We start from the raw sequence: 11,613 nt of genomic DNA on the forward strand, positions 1-11,613 counted from the left end.
TTCACTTCTGATTTTTAGGTGGTTAACTGGAGATAAAAATCTCACAGACCAGGGCTGGGAAGGTGGCTCAGTGGTAGAGTGCCTGCCTAGCATGCATGAGGCCCTGGGTTCTATTCCTCAACACCACATAAGCAGGAAAAAAAAAGCCAGAAGTGGTGCTGTGGTTCAAATGGTAGAGCACTAGCCTTGAGCTGAAGAGCTCAGGATCAGCACCCAGGCAGAGTTCAGGCCCCACTACTGGCAAAATAAATAAATAAATAAAAATCTCACAGACCTTCCTGCTTAGGCTGGCTTTGAACTGCAATCTTCAGATTTCAGCCTCTTGAGTAACTAGGATTGCAGGCATGAGCCACTGGCACTCAGCCAGTATGTTTCTAATTGTCCCATTCAGGTGATTCTTTTGAAATACCACTGAAATAAATAAGGTGGCTTCATGCTGTCTCATCAGGCAGGTAGTTCTACCTCTTCCCAACTGGATCCTTCTGCATCCTTCCTGGCTTCTCAAACTAAAGGACAAAGTAGAAGCCCTTCCAAGTTACCCTTTCCAAAACAATAATTTACCAGTATGGACTACTCAGCTTTTCACTTGAAAAGATGTTGGATCAGAGCAGAAAATCTGTTAAAATCCTTTTGTTACATCATAGGCTTTGTATTAAACACAGGGTTCCCCAATCATCCTAATATTTTTAGGACATTTACTTCTAAAATACAAAACAAAACAAAAAAACCTGCCTGGCACTGGTAATTCACGCTGTAATCCTAGCTACTCAGGAAGCTGAAATATGATGATCAAGGTTCAAAGCCAGTCTGGGCCTTGCACCAAAACAGCCAGGAGTGGTGATGTAGATCAAGTGGTAGAGCCATAAGCAAAAAGGTTCAGGGATGGTGCCCAGGCCCTGAGTTCAGGCCCTAGAACCAGCACAAAAGAAAACAAAAACAACTTTAAATCCAAAGATTATCTCAACAAACTGTTAACATGGGCTGGGAATGTGGCTTAGTGGTGGAGTAATTACCTAGCATGCACGAAGCCCTGGGTTTGATTCCTTAGTACCACATACACAGAAAAAGCCTGTGCCTCAAGTGGTAGTGCGAAAGAAGCTCAGCGACAATGGGCAAGCCCTGAGTTCAAGTCCCGGGACTGGCAAAAAGAAAGAGAGAGAGAGACAGAGACAGAGAGACAGAGACAGAGAGAAAATGTTAACCTAATATCATAATTTTCCTAACTTCACATACAAATCTTAGAGGAAAGTAATTTTCAACATGTTTCTTTCTCTTTTGATTACTACAATGAGAAAAATGTCAAAGACCTAGAATTTTAAAAGTGTTTTTATAAATAATGTATTCAAAGATTTTTGACCCACCACATAAAGAATCCTATTATTTAAGAAAAATAAACAAATTTTGGCAGTTTAAATTCTGAGACATTAAAGCCTGAGGGCCCAGCCTTTAGATTTCTCCTGCTTTTGCTTCCGAAGGACCAGTGGGTACCAATTTTAGTACATGGAATTCCACTGTGCTGTATAGTCTCTTTTCTCCAGGGTCAGACAGTTTTATTCTGCTTCATTAACCCCTTCTTTGCTCCTTGATGGATCTTGGAATCCAGTTTCCCTGTGAGGGAGAAAAAGAAGTCTCATTATTTATTTACTTATTTATTTTTCTATTTGCAATGCAAATCTTGCTTGGTCTCCCAAATCTTCTGGTTACTGTGTTCCTGTTACATTCAGTTATCTTGCTTCAGAACTCAAGACACTTCCAAACTTCAGAGTTAGTTTCATTTTGTAAGAATGAGGAAAAAAAAAAAACAGTGGAAACACTGTATAAAGAGAAAGATATGCAAGCACAAGCCTGAAGCGGGGAGGAGGGAAGGGCTGGTATACACAGACACAAACTGAGTATTTGTCTAGAGAATCTAAGTTCCTATTTCTAATTTTATAGCTACTGTAAAAGAAGCATCTTATTTTTCAGGGTGTCTGATGCCCAGACAAAGTTTTTAAGAATACACAGTGTAATAAAGGGAAGCATTTCACACAGTGGGAAACTCATTCCACTGACCTGTTAACTGGCTGAGCATAATGCATGACCCTCCTTCACAGTGGGAAAAGCAGTTCAACTCACCCCTTGGCTGCCACACACTTTAATAGGGGGAGTGACCTGAAACAGTGGAGTAGAATCCACATGAATGCTTTGCTGACAAAGGGCCCCTATCAACAGCTTAGAAGGGTAAAGGTCATAGGCTCTGTGACTCCTCTAAGTGGTAAAAAAAAAAAAAAAAAAAAAAAATCAGGGCTAGGGGGGCTGGGAAGGTGGCTTAGTGGTAGAGTGCTTGCTTAGCATGCATGAAGCCATGGGTTCGATTCCTCAGTACCACATACTCAGAAAATGCAGGAAGGGGCACGGTGGTTCAAGTGGTAGAGGGCTAGCCTTGAGCAAAAGAAGCTCAAGGAAGTACCTAGGCCAAATTCAAGCCCCAGGACTGGCCAAAAAAAAAAAAAAATCAGTACTAAGGATGTGGCTCAGTAATAGAGCTTTTCTCTGTAATGCCCTGGGGTTGGATCCTTAGCATCAAAAAAGGAAAAAAACAAACAAAACAACCTTAATACCACTGGTTATACAAATGAGAGGTGCTTTACTAAAGTAGCCTTTGAACTCTTGCTTTTCAGAGAAACCAGGATAGAATGTGGTACACTGGTAGCAGCATTTGCAATCATCGGTTTCATGAAGAATAGCATAAGAATTTCTATCTTGGCTGGCTTGAGAAAAGAGCTTGCAATGTTCTTCCTCCCACAAAAAGCCTCAATTGAGTCAATAGTAAAGCTGATGATGCTAAAACAGAAACAATTCCTTTCAGCTTTAGCACCGCAAAAATGAAGAGACTTGGGTATACCATAAGAGTAGTCAGGAGCTGGGAAGGTGGCTCAGTGGTAGAGTGCTTGCCTTGTATGCATGAGGCCCTGGGTTCGATTCCTCAGCACCATATAAGCAAAAAGAAAAAAAGCTGGAAGTGGTGCTGTGGCTCAAGTGGTAGAGCGCTAGCCTTGAGCTGAAGAGCTGAGGGACAGCGCCCAGGATGAGAGTTTAGGCCCCACAACCGGACCCCAAAAAAAAAAAAGAAAAAAAAAACAGCAGTCAGGTATGTTATGGGCCTATATCTACATCCACTATATCTACTGCGGGGCAGTGAGCCACACGTGTTGCCATTTTTATTTGTTGAGCAATCAGGTATAACAGAGGATTGCAAAAGACCCAAGTCAAAAGACCAAGTTTCTAATCCATCCCTTTCTGGTATTAACTAGCTGGATGAACTGGAATAAGTGATACAACCTCACTGGATTTCAATGGTCTCCTTTGTCCCATTAGGGTAAAAATATATGCCCTGACTCCTGCAGAAGGAGAATGGAGAAGAATAACCTTACCATAACAAGTTCCTTTTTAAAAATTTCTTTACTTTTTTTTCTTTTTCTTTTTTTTAACTTGCTAGGCAGGTGCTTAGCTGCTGAACCAAACCTCCACCTCTTTTTCCCACTGATTTTTTTTTGTAGGTTTTGGGACTTGAACTCTGGGCCTAGGTAGGCACTAACCCTCAGCTCTTCAGCTCAAGGCAAGCATTCTATCACTGGAGCCACAGCACCACTTCTGGTTTTCTGGTGGTTAATGGAAGATCATTGCCGGGGCTGGCTTTTAACCATGATCCTCAGATCTCAGCCTTCTGAGTAGCTAGGATTATAGGCGTGAACCACCAGCCCCTGGCTCACACTGATTTTTTTTTTTGGGGGGGGGTCCAGTCGTCGGGCCTGAACTCTGGGCCTGGGCACTGTCCTTCAGCTCTTCAGCTCAAGGCTAGCACTCTACCACTTGAGCCACAGCACCACTTCCGGCTTTTTTCTTTTTGCCTATGTGGTGCTGAGGAATTGAACCCAGGGCCTCATGCATGCAAGGCAAGCACTCTACCACTGAGCCACCTTCCCAGCCCCCATACTGATTATTTTTGAGATAGGGTAGTACTTCTGACTGACATCCTCCTCTATTTTTCACAGACAGGTGTTCTATCATGCCCAACTTTTTCTGCTGAGATGGAGCCTCATGGACGTCTTTGTTTAAGCTGGCATGAAACCATGATCCTCTCATTCTAAGCTTCCCATACCTAGGATGACAGGCATATGCCAACAGCACTGAGCCTGGGTCTTACCAACGTTTTTGCTAAGAATGGCCTTGAACCATAATCTTCTTATTTTTAGCCTCCCAATTACAGGCATAAGCTATCAACATCTAGCCATTTTCTTGTTTTCTTAAGTCTCCTTCCCTTATTCTCTCCACAAGCCGGGCGCTGGTGGCTCACGCCTGTAATTCTAGCTACTCACGAGGCTGAGATCTGAGGATCGCGGTTCAAAGCCAGCCCGGGCAAGAGAGACCATGAGACTCCTATCTCCAATAAAAACCACCAGAAAAAACCGGAAGTGGCGCTGTAGCTCAAGTGGTAGAGCGCTCGCCTTGAGCTGAAGAGCTGAGGGACAGCGCCCAAGCCAGAGTTCAAGCCCCACAACCGACCAAAAAAAAAAAAAAAATAGCCAAAATAGCCTTATTCTCTCCACAGATACACCTGCATCTAGGTTTCTTCAGGATCCATTCCTAACTGATACCTTGAATGCTATCCACAACAGTCACTGTGCTGTTGACTTTAATTTGGGCTTTAGAGCAGAGGGCATTCCCAGGGATTTAGTTCTTTCATTCCCTAGGCTGCCTGGCTGGAAATCTGAACATGTGCCAGCAACTTGGCAAAAGAACTCTATTACAAGGTAAGTTTTTCTTTGTATCTTGAACATTTCCATAGTGACTGTCAAAATGGTAAGTACTGGATAAATGCTTTCATCAAATGAATTAAACAAAGAAGGCAGACCTACAAATTTTAAATCCTTTCTATTAGGGGGAATATACAGTAACCCAAACCAGCAGATATTAGATAAATACATTGTAAAAGGTGATAGTATTCAGAAGTACAAATAAGTATTGTCTCATTCAGATTTTTAGGACAAGCTAGGACAGAATTTAGAATTCCATTCAAGACTCCAGATGTCTAGCTCTCTGTATCGAATAAGTTGCTTCTATCACTCAGACAGCTACTTCTAGCCAAATAACCTTGAGGATGCTTCCTACTTACTCCTGTCCTCAATTTTTTTTTCAATTCTAAGAGAAAGCTGGAAAGTCCTGAAAGCCCTTTCCATATCAATGATACTGTACACTAAAAATAAGATGCAAATTGGAATAATTTGTTCCTGAGGCAACCTGATAAAGTGCAAAGAACAGGAAATCTACAGCCAGAAAGACTTGAGCAAAACATAACTTCTGTTAAATTTGTTTACTCAACTATAAAATCAAAGGAGAAAAAAAAACTTAAAAAAACCCTACTTGGACTGGGAAGGTGGCTGGCTTAGTGGTAGAGTGCTTGTCTAGCATGAAACCCTGGGTTTGATTCCTCAGTACCACATACACAGAAAAGGCCAGAAGTGGATCTGTGGCTCAAGTGGTAGAGTGCTAGCCTTGAGCAAAAGAAGCTCAGGCCCTGAGTTCAAACCCCAAGACTGGCAAGCAAACACACACACACACTCTCTCTCTCTCTCTCTCTCACACACACACACAAACTCTCTCTCTCTCTCTCTCTCACACACACACACACACACACACTATTGGCCAAGCACTAGTGGTTCATGTCTGTAATCCTAGCTACTCAGGAGCTAAAATCAGGGAATCAAGGTTTGAAGCCAGCCCAGGTAGCAAAGTCATGTGAGACTTATCTCTAACACCCTCCAGTATACTTTAAATCATTTCTAGATTGCTTGAGATATTGAGTACACTATAAATAGGTGTCTATTGTATTGTTTAGAATGTCTGTACATCCCTTAGTACAATCTCAAATATTTTCAATTCTTTGATAGTAAAATTCATGAATATGAAGGTCAAACATGCATATGAAAGAGCTGGAAAAAAAAGTGCTTGTTGTGCTTCTTAGTTATAGTCTAATGTCACCAGTAATCCCAGACAAGTCTTTGTTATTGTTGTTGGTAGCACAGGGGTTGAACTCAGGGCCTCACACTTGCAAGGCAACTCTTCCACTTGAGTCATGCTCCCTTCATCAGATTCTTATTAACATTTAAATAACAGTGTCGATTTTTCCCACCTTTTTTTAAAGCCTTAGTATATTAGAATATTCCAAATCCAAATTTCAGAAAACTCCAGACTGATGGTAAAAAGCACCAAATGGGACAAGTTCAGATAAAATCAACCCATACAAATAAACAAGAAGTTAAGAGTAGGCAAATTAATTTCTGGCTTCAATGATGACTTCACAAACTGAGAAACTAATAGGAGGAAAGAGAAGTAAGAGCAATAAGGAATTTCAGGCCATTCCTAGGGACTCAAAAGTTCTTCCATCCCCTCGGCTGTCTAAAAAATCCAGACATGTGCCAGGAATCTGTTGAATACTTTATAACCAAGGACTTTTTTTGTATCCCCAACATCTATCAGAGTGACTGCCACCAGCAGTGGCTCTTAAACAGACACAATCAGCAATGAAACAAGGGACCTGGGCTTCTTATGGAAAGAGGCAAACACAGTGACTACATCCAGATTACTAAAACTTTTAAGTTCTAGTTCAGCCTGGTTCTCTCAAGATTTGGGATGTGGGTAGTGAATTCAGTAATACATTACTAGATTACTGAATACAATACATTCTCTTAGTGAAGAGTGAAAAGGATTACTTTCCGTATTTCCCCAATAATTTTACATTTAGCACTTAAGGCTAAATGTGTTAAACCACATCCTCAATCACAGTGTCTAAAAGAATAACATCAAGTTAATGTGCAGCAGATAGGCAAGAAGTTACAAAAGGAAAAAGTATATGTCATTGATGCATCCATGTACATAACTTTCATTGAAATTTTCACATGTAAGCTGGGCATCCATGGCTCATGACTATAATCCTACTCAGGAGAATCTGAGAATCACAGTTCAAAGCCAGCATAGGCAGGAAAGTCCGTGAAACTCTTATCTCCAATAAACTACTCAGAAAAAGCCAGAAATGGTACTGTGGCTCAAATGACAAGAGAAGTAGTTAAAGCCCCCTTGCCAAAAAAAAAAACAAAGAAAGAAAGAAATTTTCACAAACTCCATATAAGGCATAAGGCTGCATTTGCATGAGTTTATGAAAGATATAAAGTAGAAAAAAATTCCCAGCTGAGATATAGGTTAGTAGTAGACTACCTTCCTAGCAAGCAAAAGGTCCAGGTTCAAACTCCAGCACCATCAAAAAACAAACTACAGGTGGGTACATGTGGCTCATACCTGTAATTCTAGCTACTCAGGAGGCTGAGATCTGAGGATCTTTCTTCAAAGGAAGCCTGGGGCAGGAAAGCTCATAAGACTCTTCTCTCCAATTAACCATAGAAAAGCTGGAAGTAGAGTTGTGGCTCAAGTGATAGCGCACTAGCCTAGAGTGAAAGAGCTAAGGTACTATATCCAGGCCCCAAGTTCAAGCTACAACACTGGCAACAACAACAACAACAAAAAGCACTACCTATTGTTTCCTACCAATACTTCACTTTCTCTAGCCCAGCTTTAATGATAAGAGACAAGATAGGGAGAAAGATGTTATTAAACCTTTATCTTAAGAACATTATTCCCCTCAATCCCTGTTAAGCCTTAGGAGAAAAATGAAGGCCACATATGTGATAAAGGTCGGTATTTGGGTAAAGCAAGTACTAAAATAAAACATTTTGGGGAAATATCTTAACTTTGTTTACCCAGAACATTTTCTCATACAAGCTTAGGAAGCAGATAAGAACCAAGATACAGGAAGAAGCAGAGAAAAGGGGACTCGAAAAAAGATCAAGCCATAGTGGTTTGAGAGCAAATACTGAGTATCTTTTTTCCTCCTACCACCAGAGCTTCCAGCAGTGCCTAGAGCAAGGTAAGAATGAAGGAATAGAATGCCCCAAGCAAAACCAAAGATGAGTAACATTTGAGGACTGGGAAGGTAGTTTAGTGGTAGAGTACTTGCCTAACATGCATGAAGCCAAGCCCTGCATTCAATTCCTCAGTACCACATACACAGAAAAGGCTGGTAATGGTGCTATGGTTCAAGTGGTAGAGTGCTAACCGTACCGAGGCCCTGAGTTCAAGCCCCAGGCCTGGCCAAAAAAAAAAAGAAAAAAAAGAGTAACATTTGAAATCACAAATAGTAGGGTACATCCTCAGGGCTATCAACTAAATGAAAACCAGAAGTGGCACTGTGAATCAAAGTGTTTCAAGCCCCACAGGAGGAAGAGGGGGAAGGGAAGGGGGAGGAGGAAGAGGATGAAAGGAGGAGGAGGAGGAGGAAGAGGAGGAGGAGGAGGAGGAGGAGAAGAAGAAAAAGAAGAAGAAGAAGAAGAAGAACAACAACAACAACAACAACAGGAGGAGGAGGCAGTGGAGGGAGGCGGCAGCAGCAGCGGCAGCAGCAGCAGCGGATGGCAGCATCAGAGTTCTGTGTTGAGGACTCAGACCTGTAATCCTACCTATTAAGGGCTAAAAAGAGGCTGAGATCTGAGGATCATAGTTCAAAGCTAGCCCAGACAGTTTAAAGCCCATAGACTCACCTCCAATTAACCACCAAAAAAGGCAGAAATGGAGTTATGGTTCAAGTGGTAAAGTGCTAACCTTGAGCATAAAAAGCTCAGGGACAGAGAACCTAGGCCAAGTTCAAGCCCCAGGAGTTGCATGCATGCAAACACATACACAAAAAAGGTAACCATCAGTATCATCTGACCCAGGAATCTGTGTTTTAATCTTGGTAGATTTTGCTCCCATTTGAGAAGTACTTTTCTTGAGAACAGACTTAATGGCTAGTCATTCCTAAACATACAGGGTGAGGCTGTGCTGTGCACAGGAGAGATAATGTGTACCCAATCATCCAATTCATACAATGGGAAAGCAGTAACACGAAAGCATAAACCAGGGGCTGGGAAGGTAGCTCAATGGTAGAGTGCTTGCCTTGCATGCATGAGGCCCTGGGTTCGATTCCTCAGCACCACATAAGCAGAAAAAGCCGCAAATGGTGCTGTGGCTCAAGTGATAGAGCGTTAGCCTTGAGCTGAAGAGCTGAGGGACAGCGCCCAGGCCCAGGGTTCAGGCTCCACAACCGACAAAAGAAAAAAGGAAGAAAAAAAAAGCATAAACCAGTATTAAAAAATATATATATATATGATAAAAGCAAATGGAAGCCAGGAATGGTGGCTCATTCCTATAATCCTTGCTACTCAGAATCTGAGGATTGCAATTCAAAGCCAGCCAAGGCAGAAAGTTCACAAGGCTTTTTATCTCCAATTAACCACCAAAAAGCCAGAAGTGGGGCAGTGGCTAAAGTGGTAGAGCACCAGCCTTGAGTGAAAAAGCCAAAGGATAGTCCTCAGACCCTCCGTTCAAGCCACAGAACCATATACACACACAAAAGTTGTTTTAATCTTTTTGGGTTGAATACTGAAGGACAATGTATAGATGACACTATTGCTCTTGGCACAGGCTTACCACTTCCACTGTATGGTGGAATAAGCCATATATGTCCTTTTGACTGACAAGTAGTATTTTTTTTTCTTTTTATTGCCAGTCGTAGGCCTGGGCACTGTCCCTGAACTTCTCTGTGTTCAAGACTAACACTCTACCACTTGAGCCACAGCACCACTTCCAGCTTTTTCTGTTTATGTGGTACCAGAGAATCGAACCCAGGGCCTCATGCATGCTAGGCAAGCACTTTACCACCTAAGTCACATTCACAGCCCACAAGTAACATTTTTTATTATTGTTTTGAGACAGGGTCTCACTCTATAGCCCAGGTTGACTTAATGAAATATTCCTGCTTCAGCCTTCCAGGTGCTGGGATTACAGGTGTGCACCTCCATGCCCTCCTAAGTAACAAATAACCATTTTAATGCCATAGGATCTTAAATGGAAGTTTAGAGTGAGTCACTTTCATGCCAATAACTATAGATCAAGATTTACTTGGGAAAAGCTACACTCCACTTACTGTGCCATTAAAGTTATTGATAAACGTAACTGTATTATTCTTCTAACACTAGAGAGTCACAGAACAGAGCACAAAGCCTTTTTTATTTTTTTTTTAAACAAAGTAAGACAAGATGAAAGACAAGAAGAGAAAATTACACCATCAAAGACTGCCAACTTACAGATTTTTGGATTTCCTTTGATAGGAAACTTCACGACCATTTCCTGGGGATTTTTGCAGATGAAAACAAATGGAGAATCAGATTCTTGACTCATATCTGGAAACTACAAAATATAAAAATAAAAACTTCAGGCTAGTTGGGACAAATTCTGAATTTTAAAGAGCTCAAAGGATGTCCCAGATTTCACTTTAACATTAGGCTTGAGAGTATATTCCACTTCACAAATAAAGAGAATTATGCTTAACAAAGCAGGAAGAAACCACCTTTCCACAGACTTTAATCCAGTAGTATGTAGCTTATTGTCTGCCTCTTCTGGCTTTCCATAGTGGGAACTGTGTCATAAAGATGCCTGTTACCCTCCCAGGAGAGTCAGAACTGACCTTCCTTTTCATACAGACAACTGGGAATTGGGAGATTTCAAAGGTCTTCAGGAACATTTGGCATGCTCTAGGTTCAGGTGAACTTAGAGGAAGACTTCAAAAAAAGGAAAGCTTTTGTGGAAATTCTGCCAGAAAACAGTACACACATCCCTGCTCTCCAAGGGAAGGTGATTCATTCTGAGAGGTATAGACATGCAAAAGCTGTTCTGCTGGATGAATTCCAGACCTACTTAGGGTGAAAGGTAACTAGTAGAGCAATTCTGAAAACTATTTACAAGTCTCTTTGGATCTCTTATCACAAAACAAATTTCCCTTAGTACTTACGACTTTTATTCTTTCTGTGAAACAGATACGGAACTTAAGGTAAGACTGTGAAGGCTGGGCAGTTACAATCTAAGAAAATTGGCTGGCAGAAGATGTTCCCCAGTAATGCTGAAACAATCCAAAGTTTTAATATTTCTTATCTTGGGATGTCTTTCATTTTTTGACAAATATGACTGATAGGCATCTGAGTCAGACCTAACTGCCAGAGAAATTTGCCTCCTAGTAGCTACTATCTAAGGTATGAAATTATTTTCCATTGTTATTCATCTGTTAAGAGCTAAGGGTCTAAAGTGAAAATAGAGGTTTCAATCAAGAAAACAAATTTCTCAGTAAAAATATAAATAGGCTTTGTAGGAGGGATGCAGAAAGAAAGCAATCAATAGATGAGGTTAATCTGGCTAAATTATAATATATGCAGCATGTGTGAATTACCATGGGGAAACACCTTTACAAGTAACACATGCTAGACATGAGGGAGAGAAGTAAAGAAAGTAAAATAGGCTATGTTTGGGGTAGGTTTTGGTGGGAGGGGGAATGGAGAGAATGAAGAGGGTGAATGTGGTTCAAGTACTTTATTTGTATGTATGAAAATAGAACAAATGGAACGTGCTGAAATTGTTTTAAGAAGGGGAGAGAGGGGCTGGGAAGGTGGCTCAGTGGTAGAGCGCTTGCCTTGCATGCCTGAGGCCTGGGTT

At 41.3% G+C, this 11,613-nt stretch overlaps 1 protein-coding gene across 1 annotated transcript in view; it reads right to left on the reverse strand.

Moving 5' to 3' along the window:
• Positions 1 to 1,308: 1,308 nt before the first annotated feature.
• Positions 1,309 to 11,613, reverse strand: part of Trip4 (thyroid hormone receptor interactor 4) — a 59,346-nt gene continuing 49,041 nt past the window's right edge. The window contains exons 12-13 of the mRNA XM_013010276.1: positions 10,215 to 10,317; positions 1,309 to 1,608 (exon numbers count right to left, since the gene is read on the reverse strand). Coding sequence (XP_012865730.1) covers positions 1,541 to 1,608; positions 10,215 to 10,317 — 171 coding nt within the window. The 3' untranslated portion in view covers positions 1,309 to 1,540. The remainder of the gene's footprint in view (positions 1,609 to 10,214; positions 10,318 to 11,613) is intronic.

Source organism: Dipodomys ordii, unplaced genomic scaffold (assembly GCF_000151885.1).
Source record: "Dipodomys ordii isolate 6190 unplaced genomic scaffold, Dord_2.0 Scaffold11, whole genome shotgun sequence".
Classification (NCBI taxonomy): Eukaryota; Metazoa; Chordata; class Mammalia; order Rodentia; family Heteromyidae; genus Dipodomys; species Dipodomys ordii.